Source organism: Cryptomeria japonica, chromosome 8 (genome assembly GCF_030272615.1).
Source record: "Cryptomeria japonica chromosome 8, Sugi_1.0, whole genome shotgun sequence".
NCBI lineage: Eukaryota > Viridiplantae > Streptophyta > Pinopsida > Cupressales > Cupressaceae > Cryptomeria > Cryptomeria japonica.
Window position 1 is genome coordinate 218,788,820 of NC_081412.1, and position 19,685 is coordinate 218,808,504.

Below are 19,685 nucleotides of genomic sequence, written 5' to 3' on the forward strand. Positions count from 1 at the left end.
CAATTTGTTATTTAGCCACCTCTATAACTTATCATTTCAATTTTTCTTTAACTAAAAATAAATAAATAAAACCTTTTATATGTTCGTAATAAATGCAAGGCTGGTTTGTTCAATTGTCACTAGGTGTGATGCCTAAAAGTTCAGACATCTGTGTAAAGGCTGCAAAGAAAGATTTTTGAGCGTAAGTTTGCTTTGGAACTTTCCCTCCTGTTATTTATGGTGGATGGTGATTCGGCATTGCCTCTTGCTCCATCTATGCAACAAATTGCAAAGCGAGAATCACATCAGCGATTGCAATATTTGGTAGCTCGTATAAGATTACAAATTTATTTGCAGTTGATCATGGCCAATTCATAATTACATCAATAATAGATTTCAATCCCAATATTACGGGTGATGTTTACTTGAAATGTTTCGAGTTCTACTATCATTCATCAAATTGCTCACTCACTATAGTATTTTCGTTTGACATCTCATGTGTCCCATTATATCCATCGATCTGCTTATTCATAATTGAGATCATTTCATTCTTATATTAATTTTACGGTGAAGATTATGCTCCACATTAAACTCAGTGAACGCTTCCTTGGGTTTGGCCACATTCTTATAATTTGTAAACTTGGATCAGCCTGAAATCTTCATTTGCTCGCTGGAATTATCAACATCCTTATTAGGATAGGGGGGATTTGAACATCTGAACCCTCTTATAAGTCCCCAGTTACAATTATACCTAATCATAATCTGGTCTTTCTGTAAGTGCATGTTATTTGTTCTTACATACAAATCTTTGGAATCCTTGTCAAAATACATAATTCTGTTAAAATTCATATGCGTACCACTTTTACTGTTGTATGCTATCTACCGTATATGATTTTCACTAAGGCTGCAAATTAAATTGAATTGCTATATTTAGGGAAAAACAAATGATCTGACATCAAAGTCATTTCTCTCTCACTTTCAATTTTACTGTTCAAATTTTAAGGGTATTTACTTCCATAATAAATGGATTTGAATAGAATCAATACAGAAATATCTGGATTTCCCTATTATCAACCGATGATGTGCCATAAAATTAGGAGAATTCCATTCATGTTATTGAATGAAAAAAATATATTTTTCACAGGAAATGATACTGAATGGTGCAATAATTGACAATTCAAAGAATCAGATAGACAGAATGTAAGCAACTAGTTGATCTGGAATTTAGAATGTACAATGTTACCATATTTTCCTTGCTGGCATGGAACTCAAACAAAATGTTGTCCCTTGAACCTTAGGAATATCTTTCCCTAGTCAATGGAGTAGAATTGTTCCTATAACCATAAAAGATCCTCTCAACTCTCTTCTTCAATTGTAACAAAAAGAGTCAAACTACGTTCCCATGATCTGGTACCAATTGTTCGTGCATCAAACCAATCGTGAATACCTCATTAAAATTATGTATTGCTTACGTAAATAACTTTAACAAGATAATAAAACCAAAATAACCCAATATGTGGACGTTTTCATACATCATTACCTTTTCCTACCATGTTAAAATAAATACAGCAGCACACTTAAAAATTATAATTCATAGGATCTCTATTATTTCTGAATTTTTTTTGACAAGGATACTCCAATACGCAACATTCAATAGTTACGTACAAAGACAATCTGTAAATTGAGTCAAATTGCCATAACTTTGCCACAAAATGATATTCTACAGACATGCCCAACACATCTATCATTATGCACTTTGGCATTGGAAGGAAACTTGAATTCCTTCACCACCGACTGTTGCTAGGAAGCACTGGAATCCCTGAGACTCCAAATCAACCTTTACTTTCTCAACTACCTTGGCAGATAATACTGTTCATATGTCAAGAATACAAAACAAGGATGGAGAACTGGAGAGAAGCAGATGAATGAATCTAAATCTTAAAAATTACATAAAAATAGAAACTCAAATACAGATTTCTTTCCATCTGAGAGCTAAAAATCTTTTTCTGATCACCAAATAGAATAAAAATAATTCTTAACCTGATACTTAACAGACTAACAGAGGAATAGTTAAGAGACATGGCATGATTGAGAGCATTCCATAGCTAGAACAGCACGCCTCAAATGTCAAGTGAATTTAGCAATAATTGTGGGCTACTATTTTGAATTTTCTCATATCCCTCAAATAATATTTAGTAAGCTTATTTTTGTTGCAGCCATTCTAGTTCTGCAAGAACGGTGTTTATAGTGCAGAACTATGTTTATAGCCTGAAAAGGCACATGAATAATTATCAAATGAAGTTGCTTTCCTCTAAAAGCTCCATCCAGATGCTTCACTGATATAAAGGTTTATTCAACACAAAATTCTCGATTTGCACAATAGAAAGACATTTTTAGCTTCAAAAACTAAAAGTACCCTCTTTATTGGTGTGAAAGACCAACAGGTAATTTATTTGTTAGCTGTTACTTAATAGAATTGATGATTAAATTGTTTATCTGGTCATTGCAGAAAATTGTGTTTGTTGCAACCATAAGTCCACACCTTCAGGCATATACGCTAAACCAAATATTTGTCTCATAAGTTTGATTTCACTGCGCATTGTTTTCCTTCCCAAGTCCTCAAGTTCTATATCATCCCTCATCAATTATTAATATAAGTGTTGATCATTTGCTTAATAAGAAAATGGTAACAGTGTTTAAAAAATTTTACAATATCAAAATCTACACATCACTGACAGTAATGCCTAAATATTAACATGAGATACATTTCGATGTCCAATTTGACAAAATCAACAGAAAAACCTTCCCAAATAAAGAAAAATCTCTGCCATATTTCATTGTAATACCGGCCTGCATTGTATATTGAATCATGATCTTCAATCCAGCATTGGTAATGACCATTCAAGACCTTTCAGCAGGGCACTCCTCAAGTTTTTCTTCTAAAATGTCGGTAAATGTTTTAATAGATTAGTAGGAAAAATGGCATGATTATTGCACTTATTGGATTCTAATCATTTTTGAGCAATTTGACCATCTGATCTTACAAAATTTCTACCAAACTTTGTTTAGACTGTTCCGGTAACTTCCAGAGCACCAACAATCCATGGTTAGACATGAAATCCCCCATTAAGAATGCACAGCTGAACTCCTACAAAAGGTTATATTCAACAATCCTCAACAAACATCTCAATTTCAATTTTAGGGATGTTCCCTTATTTACTCTCAAACATGAAAATATCTTCTTGTTTTTCTTTCTCACCTAAAGTGATACTCCAAAGTAGGCAATGTAAAAAGTCTGCAACAAGTTCAAGTTTTGATCACCATTGCACACAATGATATTGGCAGTAAAAAATGTTACAACATTTTGTCTATTTCAATAACAATTTATCAGACATTAACCTTGTCATCTTCATATTTTTAATTTATGTCAACATTCTTATCTTTCCGGATTTTACCATTGAATTTGAGTTGCTTGGACAATTTCTTGGCATCGTTTGGCTCTTGAGATGTTCCACAATCATTATTTTGACTTTGCATTATGATTATACACCATGAAATCCTCTCTTGTGCACTTGAATTTTGTTTATTGTTCCTACACCTGATTGAGAGGTATGGCTTTGACAGCTGTTCACTTGAGAGCAATCCCCAACACTAACCAACATATTGGTGTGGTCTTCCAGATTTGGGCAATCTAGCGGGCCTTACACTCCTAATGGATAACAATGTGTAGGGATACTTATGGTAGCAATAATTATCACCAATAAGCTAATTTTGTTAATTTTTCACCAAAAAAATGGCCATTTGAATATGCACTTCAATTTTCTACAAAACAAGATATATTTTCCACATGAATTTGCCAGGTTTTCATTGGACATACAAAATTCATAAGAGATTTGAATAAATATATTTAGATTTTGACCAGACGTAATAAAATGATAATACCATATTGGAAAATATTCCCCACAGTTTATAAATTTCTAAAACATGTATGCTTCCTTAAATCAACCCTATGTAACAAAATATCTGCATTGATCAGCAACTTTGCACTAAGTTCACCCTTTTTATTTCCAACATTAGTCTTAACTCACAAGGAGACTTAGTGACCCTAGTACTTGTAATCACCTTGTCATCCCTTTCTTTCTTGTGCATCCTACCAGTTTTAAATTAGTCCAACGGTTTTCTTGATGTTTAAGTGAACCATTTGGGCCTCTTATTGTGTTTTAATGATGCAAGCTAACAAGATATTCAAAGACTTACATCTTGAATGTCAACCAGCTAGAAATCATCCTTTATGGTGTACCATCATGTTATAATCTGGAGTCTAAGGCTGATCTAGGGGACAACGCACTGGAAGGAAGTTATAATGTCTTATAAGCTGAAACAGTTTAAGAGAGAGAGAACAATAAAACTAACAATTGAGGTATAATGACAAAAGAATGACAAAACAATAGACAACCATGGTAGAAATTGGTGTAAATAATTTATTACTACACATTAGGTTATATTCATCATGCTTAGGCAGATATTAATTAAGTTATCACTAGATATTTATATTTTCAAGGTTATACTTTTTCCTAGTTCACTATAGATTGCTTTATTAGAATTTTGTTACTTTAGGAGGCAGAGTTGTCCATCTCATCTCCATTTGTATTCTCTATAAAATGCAACTTCACTGCATTTTATAAATGTTGATTGTTAGTGAATATAATTGTGCTCTCTTCATCATCTTTTATTTCCACTAGGCAGTTATCAACTTTAGATCTGAGTTATTCTTTAGTTAAATTTATTTCATTTATGTCAGAAAATTTTAAACTTTACATGTTATCAATGAAGGTCAAATTTATGGAGTTTCCTTTCATTTGTGCAAACTAGAATTTTTTATTCCGAGGGTTTTTGAACTTCTTATTAGGTATTCTTGAAGCCAGCTTCTGCAAGAAGCCTCCAAGGAAGAAACAAACTGTGCCATTGCATGAAAAAACCTGGAAAAAATATAAATCATCCATCAAAACCTTTAAATAGGATAACCTTAATCACATATTTTTTTGGTCCCCTCTAGCTACAAGAATCTAAGGTGTAGGGTTCAGCCCTTTGCCCCCCTAGTTCTGGTCTGGTCCAGTCCTGGTCCGTTTCTTGGTCTGATCCGCCTGTTGGTCCAGCTTGTTGGCAAGAGACACTGTTCCGGAAGAAATAACTGCTTGAGGATTGTTTTGGGGTTGTCATTGATGGCAACTCAGATCAGAAGCGTCATCTGGATTATGCAGAATCATTCTACCAGAAGTTCGAAGTCTATTTTGCTTAAGTCTGGAAGGTGGAACACAGTGTTCGAGTACATTGAGTAGAACTCAATTTTGGGTGCATATTTTTGTTTAGGGTGGAAGAGGTAGTTGATTCAATGATTGGAATAGCTTAGTCCGCAATCCTAGCCTTCGGTATTGATCCTCGGGCAAGATTGGAGATCCGGTATCCGACATTTTAGGAAGAACAGGGTTATTTAGGTGATTAGTGGTGTTGCGTGTTATGCAGAATCTTTGGGATGATTTTGTTGATTGGTTTCGAGTTCGAGGTTGTCAAGCCAACATATGTGAAGCATATAATCAATTTGTTTTGGTCCGTATGTGTTTGTAATCAGATTGAGCTGACTTCTTGTTACACGTTTCATGTTTTGCAAATGTTTTTGGAGCCAACATGTTGGTGACCTAATCAAGTGATGCGGATATATAAGACCAATCTATTTGATCATTTTGTAGATCGATGTTGGTGTGCGAAGATTGTATAAGCGTGTGTGCACAGTTTCACGTGCGCTATCTTTGGATTTATGCTCTGGTGTATGATAGAACAACAGAACAGAGCAATGTGCCAAAATAGTGGAAGAAAGACACTTTGTGCTTAACCGAAACTGCAATTTGGCATCTGTAGATTCTATTCATCAATTCAGACATTCAAGTTGTTATTTGAAAAAATTTGTAGGGCAATGAGTCCTCCGGGGGTTGTAGCCCTCTCTTGTAATTGAGCAATGTGCCTGAATGCATGTGCATTCCCCTTGTAATATTATTATACTCCTGATCACAGTATATTAATATTGTAAAAATTCCGGTGTTATGGTTGTGTGCTTGTTTGTATTGAGTTTCTGCACTTTACTTTTATTCATTTGCATCAAGTGGTTTAAAAATCAATTCAAGAAAGTTATAAATCGTAGAACATTGATTCTGAGAGATGAACTTACCATTGCTAATGAGTACAAAGAAAAATTCAATGTTAGCTCACCTAAGCTAGATGAGATGCTACAAAGTCAGAAGAGTAAAGGTGATATGAGAGGACTTGGATATGACAAAGGAGAAAGCTCCGGATTTGGTCAAAGCAATGCTAAACCTCATCATCAAAAGAACAAGAGATCTTCGGTAAGACAACCCAATGCTTATAAATTCAATGGTAAATGCTTTGTTTGCAATAAATTTGGTCATATGGCAAGTCAATGCAGAAATAGAGCAAATCAAAATAGTTCATCATTCTCCAGACAATGTTTCAATTGCAATAAATATGGTCACAAGTCAAACGAATGCAGAAATATGGTAAAGAGGAGAAATATGAGATGATGTGCTTGTGGAAGATTTGGACATATTGCTAATCAATGTAGATCAAGGGGAAATCAAGGTAATTCTAGGTCTAATAAGAGAAACAACATTGTTTGCTATGCTTGCAACAAATCCGGTCACATTGCAAAATTCTACAGAAGCAAGAATATGAACAAGGATACTCCGGCAGACAAGAACAAATTAGATGATAAGGGCAAAGTGAAGGTTGAAGAGATCAGAGAGCAGTTTAAGAAGAAATAGGTCAAAAAGGGTGATTCAGATGCAGTGAATAAGTCCGCACGTGATTCCGGTGCTTGAACCTCATCTAATAACTAAGGCACTTGGCCTTAGGGGGAAGCTTTTCATGTAGATCCTAAAAAACCCCATATTTGAGATCTGTAACTGGCTACGGCAAGTTGCAGATGGTTGTGAATGATTGTGCAGTCGATCCTGAAGGATCTTCAGAAGACTTCATGCTGATTTGAGAGACTGGAATAATATTCCTGAGATTTAGAGCATCTAGAAGAGTTAGGGTTGAGCATTTATTACACCTAAAAGTTAGGTATGCAGTGGATAAAAAGGGCGATTTAACTCTCATTTCTCATATTGCATTCGAAGCGAAAGAGCAAAAGAGCTTGGCGAAGAAGACTCTGCAGTGAACCCTGAGCTTGAAGAGATTCGGCAAAGATTTCTTGCATCCAGTTGGAGACCAAAGGTATTTTCAGAGTTCGATAACTTTCTTTGTTTATAACCTAAAATTCGACAATCGCATCATCAGTTGTGGCGACTCTGTTGGTTGTTGACATAACTGATAGGACAAGACCTAAGTTTAAGGAACACCCATATAAATCGATGGAAGATGATCCGAAAGAAGCATTTTCATCCGTTTTGTATGGTGTTTTGCATGTTGAAGATATTAGGGCTTACATCCATTGCAACTTTGAAAAGCTCAAGAATGCTGAAATGATGAAACTTTATACAGAGCACATGATAGATGGCATGGGAAACCTAAAACCCGAATTCAAATCTCTCCAGGACAAGGGTTTCATTCAGTTCGTAAACTTTTAGGTTTTTGACGAACCCGAATGGGCTAGATACATTATGAGCAGAGTTCATGGCAAATTCATGTCTTGACAAGTCACACAAGATCACAAAGTCAACAATCAAAGCCATAACATGCTTGAATTTAACTAGTGAAGTTCTTGGCCTTAGGAATGTAAAGAACCAGACCGTGACGGAGGCAACCGGTTCCACACATGATGGGAGATCGTGACAATCAGTGACATTATTGAATATGATGTCAGGTTTGCATCCATGGTGATGGGCTACAAGGTCTATCAATCCAGCAGAGACAATTCAATATCCGATACGGCCATTTACGCTACATATCAAATTCTCAAAGAAGACAAGTTGTATGATTTGTGTGGGGTGCCCTAGAGTGAACTCTTGAACAATCTGAAGAAGATAAAGCAGGACAAGAAGCATGTATTCAAATTCGGTACCCTAATTATATGCTCGTACTTCTATTTCATGAATGAGGTCCCCGATGTAGGAAAAGTTCAATGGGCCTATGACAGGCCGGTGGCGGTGCAAAAAAAGGAAACTCTAGAAAGTTTAGGAGATGCACAAGCTCAAAAAGCTATTCCGTGGGGATACTTCAAAACCTTCCAAAGCATGATGCAGAGCAGGGAAAGGATCCCTAAGGAAATTGTGGAAAAGTATGAAGACTCCATATGCTTCATGGTGGACACCGATCAATACTTAATGGAGGCTGTTGAACCTAGGACAACATGGATCATGCCCATGGGGCAAGAGGTTGATGGTGATACTCTTAATGCACATGTTCAACGCCTTTTGAGCAAACCGATAGACAAATTAGAGGAAAGATTTGGGACATATAAGGAGAAAAGCTTGAGCTTGCACTCTCAATTCACCAAACCTGGGATTCAGAGAAGAGTGAGGAAGGAAGTGAAGCAGCTAGCAAAGGATATGGGAATTACAAAGGAGGCAGTCCGTAGAGCCCGAGAAAGGAGCATCTTGAAAGAAGAAGATATGGTCAAACCTACGAAGACCAAACCAAAAACTCCTTCACCGAAGCCAAGGCAAACAAGGAAATCAGCACCTTCCTCCGGTGCTCAAAAGCATGTCCCCTCGACAAAACCTCAATCCAAACCATCCGATGGAGCTGAGAAGAGGAAGAAAGAGAAACCTAGAAGAGTTTATGTGGCAGCCACTGCGGAAGAGGAGATTGAATTAGATGAAGCAGTGAGAGAAGTCAAGAAGAGAGCTACTGCTGCCAGGGTTGTCAAGGTGCAACCTTCCGAAGAAGGTCAGCCTAGCAAGAAGCCCAAAGTTGAAGCTGAACAATCCGGCGTAACTCTTAAGCAAGTGAAGGAAGCAATAACAGAACAAGGTAATCTCAAGTTGCTTTCCCAGTTTTATGATAGATTGGATGAGAAAGGGAAGAGATCATTAGAAGAAGCTACAATTGTATTTTTGAATAAGTATAGCAAGGCACTTATAGAGATTGCATCTGAAGTTCCTAAAAGTTTGTATGATATTTTAGATTTGAGAAAAGAAACTGCTAGGATAGAAGAGGAGAGAATAAGGGAATATGAGCTAGTGCAACTCTATCCGGTAATTGCCAAGACAGAAGTTGACAGAATTCTTAAGGAAAGTAAAGAAAGATTTAGAAGCAAAACCAGAGTGAATAAAATAATGATTGGCAAGAATGAGGATGTACACAAGGAGACACGGGAAATTTTGAGGGAAAATCGTAAAAAGTATGAGTATGATGTAGTTCCTGAGAAATCTCAGGAGAGTGTTCAAAAGTTTGTTCTGAAAGTCCTTGGGAAATGCCATCCATAGGAGATGAACGGAAAATTGCAAAACCGGATGAACAGACAACTGACCTGTTGCTGTTGCAGATGATATTGATGATAGTCAGAAGATTGCAGATTCAGGTGAAGCAACTCAGAATCCTCCGGGGATGTCAGTTGAATTAGAGAAGAAAGCTAAGGAGGTTGATAGTGAGAAGGGAGGGGATACAGAGAAGGAAAAGAAGGAGAAGGAAGAAGGCAAGGTTGAACAGGTTTCGGTGGCAAGAGACACTGTGGAATCTAAAAATGGCAAGCAAATAATAAGTGACACAAATCTCATCCAAGGACCTATCAATCTTAACTCCTTATCTTCTGTCCAAACACTAAAATTTGTAGCAATAGCCCAAGCTAAAGCCAATGAAGACTTATTGAAGTCCCACTCTGAGGACAAAGAGCTTATATCTCTGGCTACAAGTGTTCTTGAGAAAATTTTGCCATCTTTCAAGCAAGACACACTTGACTCACCCTCCGGCAAGCTGAGAAGTATGCTTAAGTCAGTGGGCCCTCATTTTGAATCCCTAGAGAAAGCTGCAGATGTAAAAGTACTGAACCATTTCAATGCTATGAGGTTAAGGACAGTTTTGAGGATGGTTGAAGGTGATAGGATCAGCCTGATTATCAGTGTGAAGGGCATTCAAGAGGCATTGGACGAAGGTGGAAAAATCTACAAGTCATGTCTTCTATTGCCAAAGTTCACTAGAGAGCTTGATAAGAAGATCAAGGAGTGTGAAGGACAACTGGCCAATATATCTCAGTCCTATGCCAACCAGACAGTCTTTGCTAGTCACTATGAAGCTCAGGTGATGTCTCTACTTGATAAAATCAAGAGCCTGAATCAAGAGAAAGATATAATAGTTGGTAGAGTGGGAGAGCTGAGGAACCCAATCATTCCCCGGTTTGATACTTTTCTTAGCAGTCAACAGGATGCCTTGAATGCACTAAATAAGAGTGTACCTTTAGATCTCAGAGGGGTAGAAATGCATGCATACCTTTTCAGTGCTCTCATCAACATTTTAGAGAGCCTGAAGAAAGGTTGGGATGATCACTTGCAGTCCCTGAAGTCTATTTTTGCAGACATCTTCAAATTTTTGTAAGTTGTTGTGTATACCCTTGTACATAGAATTTTGAGCAAATACCTACCTTTTCCATTGATGTCAAAGGGGGGGGAGAGAAGTGAAAAATGATGTATATTCTCAGGGGGAGCCTATTAGAATCGAAGTTTTGAAATTTTGCAGTGTACGACAGTTTTGGTTTAACAGTGTCATTTTTCACCAAGTGTTGCCATCAATGCCAAAGAAGGAGATTGTTGGCAAGAGACACTGTTCCGAAAGAGATAAGTGTTTGAGGATTGTTTTGGGGTTGTCACTAGTGGCAACTCAGATCGGAAGCATCATCCGGATTATGCAGAATCATTTTACCAAAAGTTCGAAGTCTATTTTGCTTAAGTCTAGAAGGTGGAACACAGTGTTCGAGTACATTGAGTAGAACTCAATTTTGGGTGCATATTTTTGTTTGTGGTGGAAGAGGTAGTTGATTCGATGATTGGAATAGCTTAGTCCGCAATCCTAGCCGTCAATATTGATCCTCGTGCAAGATTGGATATCCGATATCCGACATTTCAGGAAGAACAAGGTTATTTGGGTGATTAGTGGTGTAGCGTGTTATGTGAAATCTTTGAGATGATTTTGTTGATTGGTTCCGAGTTTGAGGTTGTCGAGCCAACATATGTGAAGCATATAATCAATTTGTTTTGGTCTGCATGTGTATTTGTAATTGGATTGAGACGACTTCTTGTTACACGTTTCATGTTTTGCAAATATTTTCAGAGCCGACATGTTGGTCACCTAATCAAGTGATGTGGATATATAAGACTGATCTATTTGATCATTTTGTAAATCGATGTTGGTGTGCGAATATTGTATAAGCGTGTGTGAGCAGTTTCACGTGCGCTATCTTTGGATTTATGCTCTGGTGTATGACAGAACAACAGAATAGAGCAGTGTGCCAGAATAGTGGAAGAAAGAAACTTTGTGCTTAACCGGAACTGCAATTTGGCATTTGTAGATGCTATTCATCAGTTCAGACATTCAAGTTGTTATTTGTAATATTTGTAGGACAGTGAGTCCTTGGGGGGTTGTGGCCCTCTCTTGTAATTGAGCAATGAGCTCTAGGCAGTGTGCCTGAATGCATGTGCATTCCCTTTGTAATATTATTATACTCCTGATCACAATATATTAATATTGTGGATCTCAATCCCACCGTGATTTTTCCCTTTCTGGGTTTCCACGTAAAAATTTTGGTGTTATGGTTGTGTGCTGTTTGTATTGAGTTTCTGCACTTTACTTTATTCATTTGCATCAAGTGGTTTAGGAATCAGTTCAAGAAAGTTATAAATTGTAGAACATCGATTCACCCCCCCCCCCCTCTCAGTGTTCATTGGTTCTAACACAGCTAGGGTCTGCGTCTGGAAGGGCTAGTTTGACTTGGGCGAAACCGGGTGAGCCCAAGTCGAACCCGAGCATTTGGCGGCCCAAAAAACAATTTTTTTGCAATATTTATTTAATTTTTTTTATTCGCCACTTAAAAAACAAAAATAAAACCCTATAAGTGACATTCAAAACATAAAGTTAGTTCATTTCTCATTTGTTTTGCAAACATTAGTTTTTTCATTGCAGATCTAACAAAGTTTGGATTCCAACATCAAATAGGAGTTGAAGATTGATTTTTGAAGCTTGAACAAGTGTTGCAACATCATTTCTACATATTTGCAAGCTTCCATTGGCTGAAAGAGGTAGGTTTTTGTACCTTTTTTTCAACCATTTTTTTTTCAAAATTGTCAAACATGAAACATTATTTGTTTAGTTTACCTCTTTTTTTCATTATTTTGTTTTTGTTTTTGAATGTGTCCATATTATTTCTTGCCATAGGAACTAGAATGGCATCTATCTCTTCCTCCATAGACACAAATAAGCAATCAAAACAAAGAATAGATCCAAATTCTCCGCTATGGAAGTATGTTGACATTATACAATCGCTTCCAGGAGGTGGGGGATTTTGTTGGAAATGCCAAGGATGTGATAAAGAACGTAATAGTTCATATTATCGGGTGGTAGTCCAGTTGTATGGAATACCAAGAAGAGGCATCAAAAAATGCCCTGGAAAAAATGGTGTGCCTATACCACAAGAGACAGTGTTAATATATATTAGGGAGCATGAAAAAGCAGAAGTGAAAGAAACCCGTAGATTACATCAAACCACTCCAAAACAAACAAAGGGAACGCAACCCCCATCTAATCCCAATGTTGTAGTAGAAAACCACCCCTTCTTTTCCACAATTGAGCCTGAAAGTGAAGGACCCATTGCATGCAAAAGATCAAAGGGGCCTTTAGAAACTGCATTTCAAAATGAGAGTTGAAACATTGCCAACCAAGATGTAGCAAGATGCATATATGCAAATGGGTTGGCTTTCAATGTTGTTCACTCCCCATATTGGAAAAAAATGTTGAAAAGTGTTAATGAAGCTCCAAGAGGGTATAAGGGCCCAGGTTATGAGAAGGTATGTGGAACCTTATTGGAAAAAGAGGTGAAGGGGGTTGAAGATGTATTGAAGCCCATCAGAGATTCATGGGCTGAGACCAATGTATCAATTGTTTCAAATGGGTGGAAGGATTCTAAAAATCATCCTTTGATCAATGTCATAGCAGTGTGCCCTAAAGGGGAAATGTTTTTGAAAGTTGTGGATTGTGAGGGCCAATAAAAGATGGGCAATTTATTGCAGATATTCTCATCTTTGCCATTGAGACAATGGGACCCCGCAATGTTGTTAGTCATAATGGACAACGCAAAAAATTGTAGAGCTACTGGTTTGTTGGTTGAGGGACGCTATCATCACATCTTTTGGACACCTTGTGCAGTCCATTCACTCAATCTTATGCTACAAAAGATTGGGAATAAAATTGATTGGATCAAACAAGTGTATTCAGAGGCTGAGGACATCCAGATGTTCATCACAAACCACCACATGTCTCAAGGGGTTTTTAGATCTTTTTCGAGTTTGGAGCTATTGAGGGTAAGTGAAATAGTAATTTAATTTTACATTTTCTGATTTTAAAAAAAAATTATTTTCAATGTTCACAATTTGTTTGTGTAAGCTATAATGTGTATTCTTCTTTAAAGTTTGGGTTTATTTTTTAATCATTTTGGCATTAATTTGTGTTATAGGTTGTTGAGATCCGTTTTGCATCAAACACAATCGTCTTGAGACGACTTGGTGAAAGTTAAAGTGGCACTTTGCAATATGGTGATCAACCGAAATTGGGCTATATGGAAGCAGAGCAGCATTGAGAGGGCAGTAAGAATTAGGGTCAGGATATTGGATGAGTCATGGTGGGATCTTGTGACATATCTCCTTAGTTTCACTGAGTCCATTATGAGCATGATTCGCTATAATGACATGGATAGGCCTTGCATTGGAGAGATTTATGATGGCATTGACTTAATGCTTGAAAAAATGAAGTGCATTATAGATGCAAAAGAGCAAGACCCTGCGGAGAAATCCTTCAAACAAATGGAAGCAATTGTTGTAGAAAGGAAGAATAAGATGACCATTCCTTTGCATCTTCTTGCCTATGCCTTGGCACCAAGTACTATAGTAGTCAATTTATTGATCAACTACGAAGGCTTGCACCATGGAGAGATTTAGAAGTGTCTGATGGGTACAAGGCAGCATTCCTTGGACTCTACCCTAAAGATGATTTGTGAGATATGATTACAAATGAGTTCATAAAATTTGCAAACGGAAATGGTCCAAGTGTTGATGCTCTTCGTCATAGATTCAAGAAGGATGCTCATAGTTCGTGGTACTTCCATGGCACATGCTTCCAAAACCTACAACCCCTCGCAGTCAATTTTATCACAAGTTTAATTAATTAAAATTTATCAAAAGTAAGTTTTATTTATAGTTTACTTTGTCTTCATAGGTTGCTAGTAATTTTTTATTTTATAAATTTATAACTTTAATTGTTTACTTTGTCTTCATAGGTTGCTAGCTCATCTGCATCAAAAAGAAATTGGAGCACATACTCTTTCATCCACTCAGTATGTAATATCCCTTTGCCAATTCTGACCTCAAAATACCGATTAGAAGCTCAAGGAATATTGTCAAACACTTGTCATGAATCCTCTAATTTGCTGTAATTTGTTTCAGACTGATTTTGCTTGCAAATTAACACCATAATGTCCAAGCGAAGTACTATAAGCAAATGCAACTACTTTTGGTCTTTTCATATGAATATATATGAATTCTCCATGTAAAATGTGCATCTACAGCCATCTGTCATTTTCACAAACATTTGGCATGCATACTAAGAAGTTAAGAACACTCTAATGATCAAAGTGCTGCTATGAATCTCCCAACCTAAACTCTTTTATTGAAATGCAAAATACTTAAGCATGAACTTGCCAAGACTCTTGGCTACAATGAAGGATAGATATAATATCAAATCTGTTATCAAAAGACTACCATAGCAGCATAATGTTCAAATATGAGAACCTGGAAATGCTAGCAGTCTGCTTGATGATTCAATTTCTCTTTGATGTCCTTGCTCTTGTCTTCAATGATGAGGTGCCTAGACTCCCAACCTCCCAGCAACGCTTCTTTGATTTATTCACAATTTTTGGTGGTCACTAATGCCAAAATCAAACTAACCCCAAGGCACATATCTCACATGAGGTACGGCTGGGATATGCAACAGTTGTATGGCTTGTTAAGGAATGTCAACACCTTGCAAAGGCCTGTGGAAATCTTGCTCTTCAATCTGATTATTAAACTTCTTCAATCTGCTGATAAAAACTCTTTGTATTTACCTCCAATTTGCCCAAATAGAACCTCTGTATGGAGCTCTCCTGTATGCCAAATTCAATGGATATTTCACCACCTCAAATGGCTTCTACATTGAAGAATTCTTGCTCTCCAATGGCTGATTGCAGACAGAAACCCTTGGCTTCTCCTCACAATTCATGAAATGAAGAAAATGGCTCAATAGAATGAAATTGATTTTGGCTTGAAGTCTTATATACTCCTCATAAGTTCGATTTCCAAGGAAAAGCATTTAAATAACATTTAAAATGTTATTTCATTTCATACTTAGGAAATCTTTCAACATTTAATTAATATTGGACCCCCATACTTAATTGAATAAATGACCCCCTTTCAATGATGAACATGACCCTTTCCTTATGAAATAATAATAACTTATAATATCACATTAAATGGCCTCATAATAAAATTTATTAATAAAGCTATCACTTTATTAATAATCAAATAAGCATAACTCCATGATTAATCAATATTTCTTCATTTTGTCTACATCGGGGAGTTGACCATTTTATTCTCTATCCAACCCATTGACTTACTAAAAATAGAAAGAGTCCCTCTCAATCGTCTCCTAACTTACTATAAATGGTAAGTATATGAAACTGAGCCCAAACGAAGTCCAATCTAAGCCAAACGAAGATCAAACTGGAACATATTGAATTCTGGAGAAGACAAGAACCTCCATTAACCAAGCCTCTGCCTCAGAAGACCCTCTATCCACAATTATTAAACTACGAGGGTCAAAATGATAGGCTAATCATCCAAAATCCATGTCTGCTAAAAAGGGGACATTACATAGTAAAGTGCAATAGATTGCAATCAAAAAGAGTGGAGAATTTAGTATATGTGCATTCCAACCTACGTCTTCTTTCACACAAGCAACATGACTACAGGCAAGGGGAGACGAAGATGTGGGATATAGAACTAGAGCATACTGATTTGGATGCTTTCGCTTCTCAGCTTGTTGCATTTGATGACTCAGATAGCGAGCAAACTTATAGTGCAAGTGGCAATTGCATTGGCATTGGCTCATTTAATGTCAATGTCAATGATGAGGATGAGGAGGATGAGAATGATGGTGTTGATGAATTAGAGAATCCATTTGATGATTATACTTTAAAAATTACAACTATAGTTCCAATTGTTGAAACAATGATACTTGAGCTCAATATTATTATTTTGTCATTTTGATATTGAACTTGATGTATATGATGCTATGATTACAAGTTTATGTTGGTTTTGTTGTTTATATGATGCTATGTAACATTCTAATCTTAATTCATGCTTCTAGACTGCATGTATATCCATATATATATATATATATATATATATATATATATATATATAATTTTTACATTGTTTTGTACTAACGAATCCAAACCCCTTTTCAAAATTTTGTCGTACTAGTGTACCGGGTACTCGAACGGGCAACTTAGACGGGAATCTATATAGCCGATGCAACATGAGGTTCAATAAACAAAATTTTACTTGCGCAAAACCTGCACACCACTGACACCAATGCAACATGAGGTGAAATGTGCATATTGCAAAACAATTTATCATGGAGGCATTAATATATTGAAATACCATCTTGCACACATACCGCCCATGATATTGTGGGATGCAATAAGGCCCCTACAGAGGTTGTTCATGAGGTGCAAGTGCAATTAGAAACATTTGAGATGCAAAAAGAATTGAAAAAGAGGTAAAGAGAGGAGCTAGCTTGCATTGGTGGTATTGGAGAGGCTTCTTGCATGCCTGCATTTCGTCCTAGTGCTGGTGTTGGTGCTAGTGGGGGTGTTAGCCTTGGTCCTAGAATTCGTAAATCTAGAATGTATTCATTTTTTTTGCCACACACTACTCTTGGTTCCCAACCATCGCTTGAGAGCATGGGTTGGAACAAGGACACACATGATGCAGCTAGATGTGCAATTGGAAACTTTTGGTACTATTGCATCATTCCATTCCGTGCAGCCAGGTAATTCTTTTTTTTTAAATTGTTTTAAAATTTCTAGTTTGATTCTGTCTCATGAATTTTTATATTTAGATGTATGTCGAAATCAAGTTTAATGTTAAATTCTCCAATTTTGCAACACTTATTTAATTTATTTGTGACATGTGTTAGGTCTCCTTTTTGGCAAAATATGGTTGATGGCATAACTATTTGTGCGGCAAGGTTCAAAACTCCTCATTAAGATGACTTAAAGGGCCCAATTTTGGCACAAAAGGTGGTTGATGTAGAAGCCACAATAGAGGAGCAACACTTAATATGAAGGAAAAAGGGTTGCACCATCATGACCGATGGTTGGAATGATAGAAGAAATAGGACACTACTGAATTTTCATGTTTCTTCCTTAGGTGATTGTACTTGCCTCAATGCATTGATTTAGCGATTAATATTTTTAATTTATGCTTTATTGAATCATTGATTTTGTTTCTTTTTCAGGTGGCACCGGGTCAATCAAGTCAATTGATGCTTCAGGGCATGCAAAAAATGCCACATACCTTTGTGAGGCTCTAGAGGAAGTCCTAGTTGAGGTAGGCAAGGAGAATGAGGTGAAAGTGGTGACCGATAATGCAGAAAATTATGTTGCTGCAAGTAGACTATTGATGGAGAGGCACCAAACATTATTTTGGAATCCATGTGTTGTTCATTGCCTTGACCTCATATTAGAGGATCTTGGGAAGCTTCCATGGATAAAAAAACATGTGAACTTGGCCAAAAATATTTGTAAATTTGTATACAATCACACATGGTTCCTTAGCCTAACAAGGCAATGCACAGGGCAGAAGGAGTTGGCTCATCCTAGCATAACTAGATTTGCTACTAATTTCATCACATTAGAATCTTTGATTTGGTGAAAGGCAACTTTGAGGCGTATGTTTGTTGGTGAGGAGTGGACTTTTTCATCCTATGCTATGAGTTCTACAAGGATTGATGTGGCAAATTGCATTTTTGATGAGCCAAGCTTTGGGGCACCTGCTGCAAAGATTGTGAAGGTAAAATTAAATTCTACATTATGTTTTAATTTTTATTCATATTTTTATTTTATTTGCTTATTTTCGTTCACACTTAAGTTAATGTTTCAAAATATTTGTAGTTCACTAAGCCCTTGGTAGTTCTCCTACCAATTGCTCATGGGGAGAAGCCCACAATGGGCTACATATATGAGGGCATGGATAGGGCCATTAGATCCATAGTTGGAAAATTCGGACTTGCCCAAACTCGGCAGCCCAAAAATTGGACTTAGACTTGAACTCAACAAAAACTCGAGAAAGGACTTGACAAGGACTCGGCAAAAAAGAAAACCATTGTTTTACAAAAAAAAAAAAAAATTAATGCATTTAGAGAACATAAGAGCCATAATTGAAACATTACACATGTCAAGTGATCTCCAAACACCTACGTTACTCGGGGACGCGTCCCCAACCTGAAAACCCCCGTCCCAGTCCCGGGGACATTTCAGGGACTTGGGGACGGCCAGGGGACGTTTCCCCCTGTCCCCAAATTGTCATGAATTTTGAGGGGACGTCCTCGAAACGAGGGGACGCTTGGCCTAGCTCTGGGGGACGTCCGTATGTCCCAAGGATGGTTGGGGACAGCTGGGACGTCCCCAATCCGTCTCGGGGACGGCCAAACGTCCCCACATCTAAGGCCATTAAAAAATATTAAAAAATTAAAAAAGTTGAATTTTTAATTTTTTTTTTTTAATATTCTAATATAGGCCCCTTATTAATTCAAATTGTTATTAAAAAAATTAAAAGATAACATTAATTAAATTTTTAATTTATTAATTTAATTCATAATTTTATATCAAATGTTTAAAATTAATTCATATTATAAATTTATAAATAGAAACTATTAAATTGACAAATTGTTAAACATTTAAAAATTTAAAATTAATAAATAATAATTTATAAAGTATAAATTAATAATTATAAATAAGAAATTAAAATTGAAAATAACAAAAATATTATACCCTTTTGGGTTGATTAATATATTCTCTCAATAAAAAAAAAAGGATGGTGAGCGAAGGTGGCGAATTCGGCAGAGGCAGCGGCAGCAGCAGGCTTCTAACCGGTGAGCAGATTGTTGGGGCTCCGATCCATGGCAAGGGAGGTCAAGGGAAGATCAGGTCTTGGAGCGATGAAGCTGACGAAGCTTTTCCAATCGAAGCAATACAGAACCTTACGATCGGCAAGCAACCAACTCTCAAATCAACGGCATGGAAAGATCAAACCCCAGGCCGACCATGGAAGGTGGATGCACCTAATCCTGTGGTGAGAGGTAGTAGGGATCCTGAACCACAGAGGAAATCAGATGCTAGTCACCCCTACACAAATAGTAATCTCAGGCCAATGAACTCGCAGGCATGGAAG

The 19,685-nt window shown here is 36.9% G+C and overlaps 1 protein-coding gene across 1 annotated transcript in view; it reads right to left on the minus strand.

Moving 5' to 3' along the window:
• Positions 1-1,473: 1,473 nt before the first annotated feature.
• LOC131067818 (mevalonate kinase) overlaps positions 1,474-19,685 on the minus strand; it is a 67,192-nt gene continuing 48,980 nt past the window's right edge. The window contains exon 5 of the mRNA XM_058002981.2: positions 1,474-1,848. Coding sequence (XP_057858964.2) covers positions 1,727-1,848 — 122 coding nt within the window. The 3' untranslated portion in view covers positions 1,474-1,726. The remainder of the gene's footprint in view (positions 1,849-19,685) is intronic.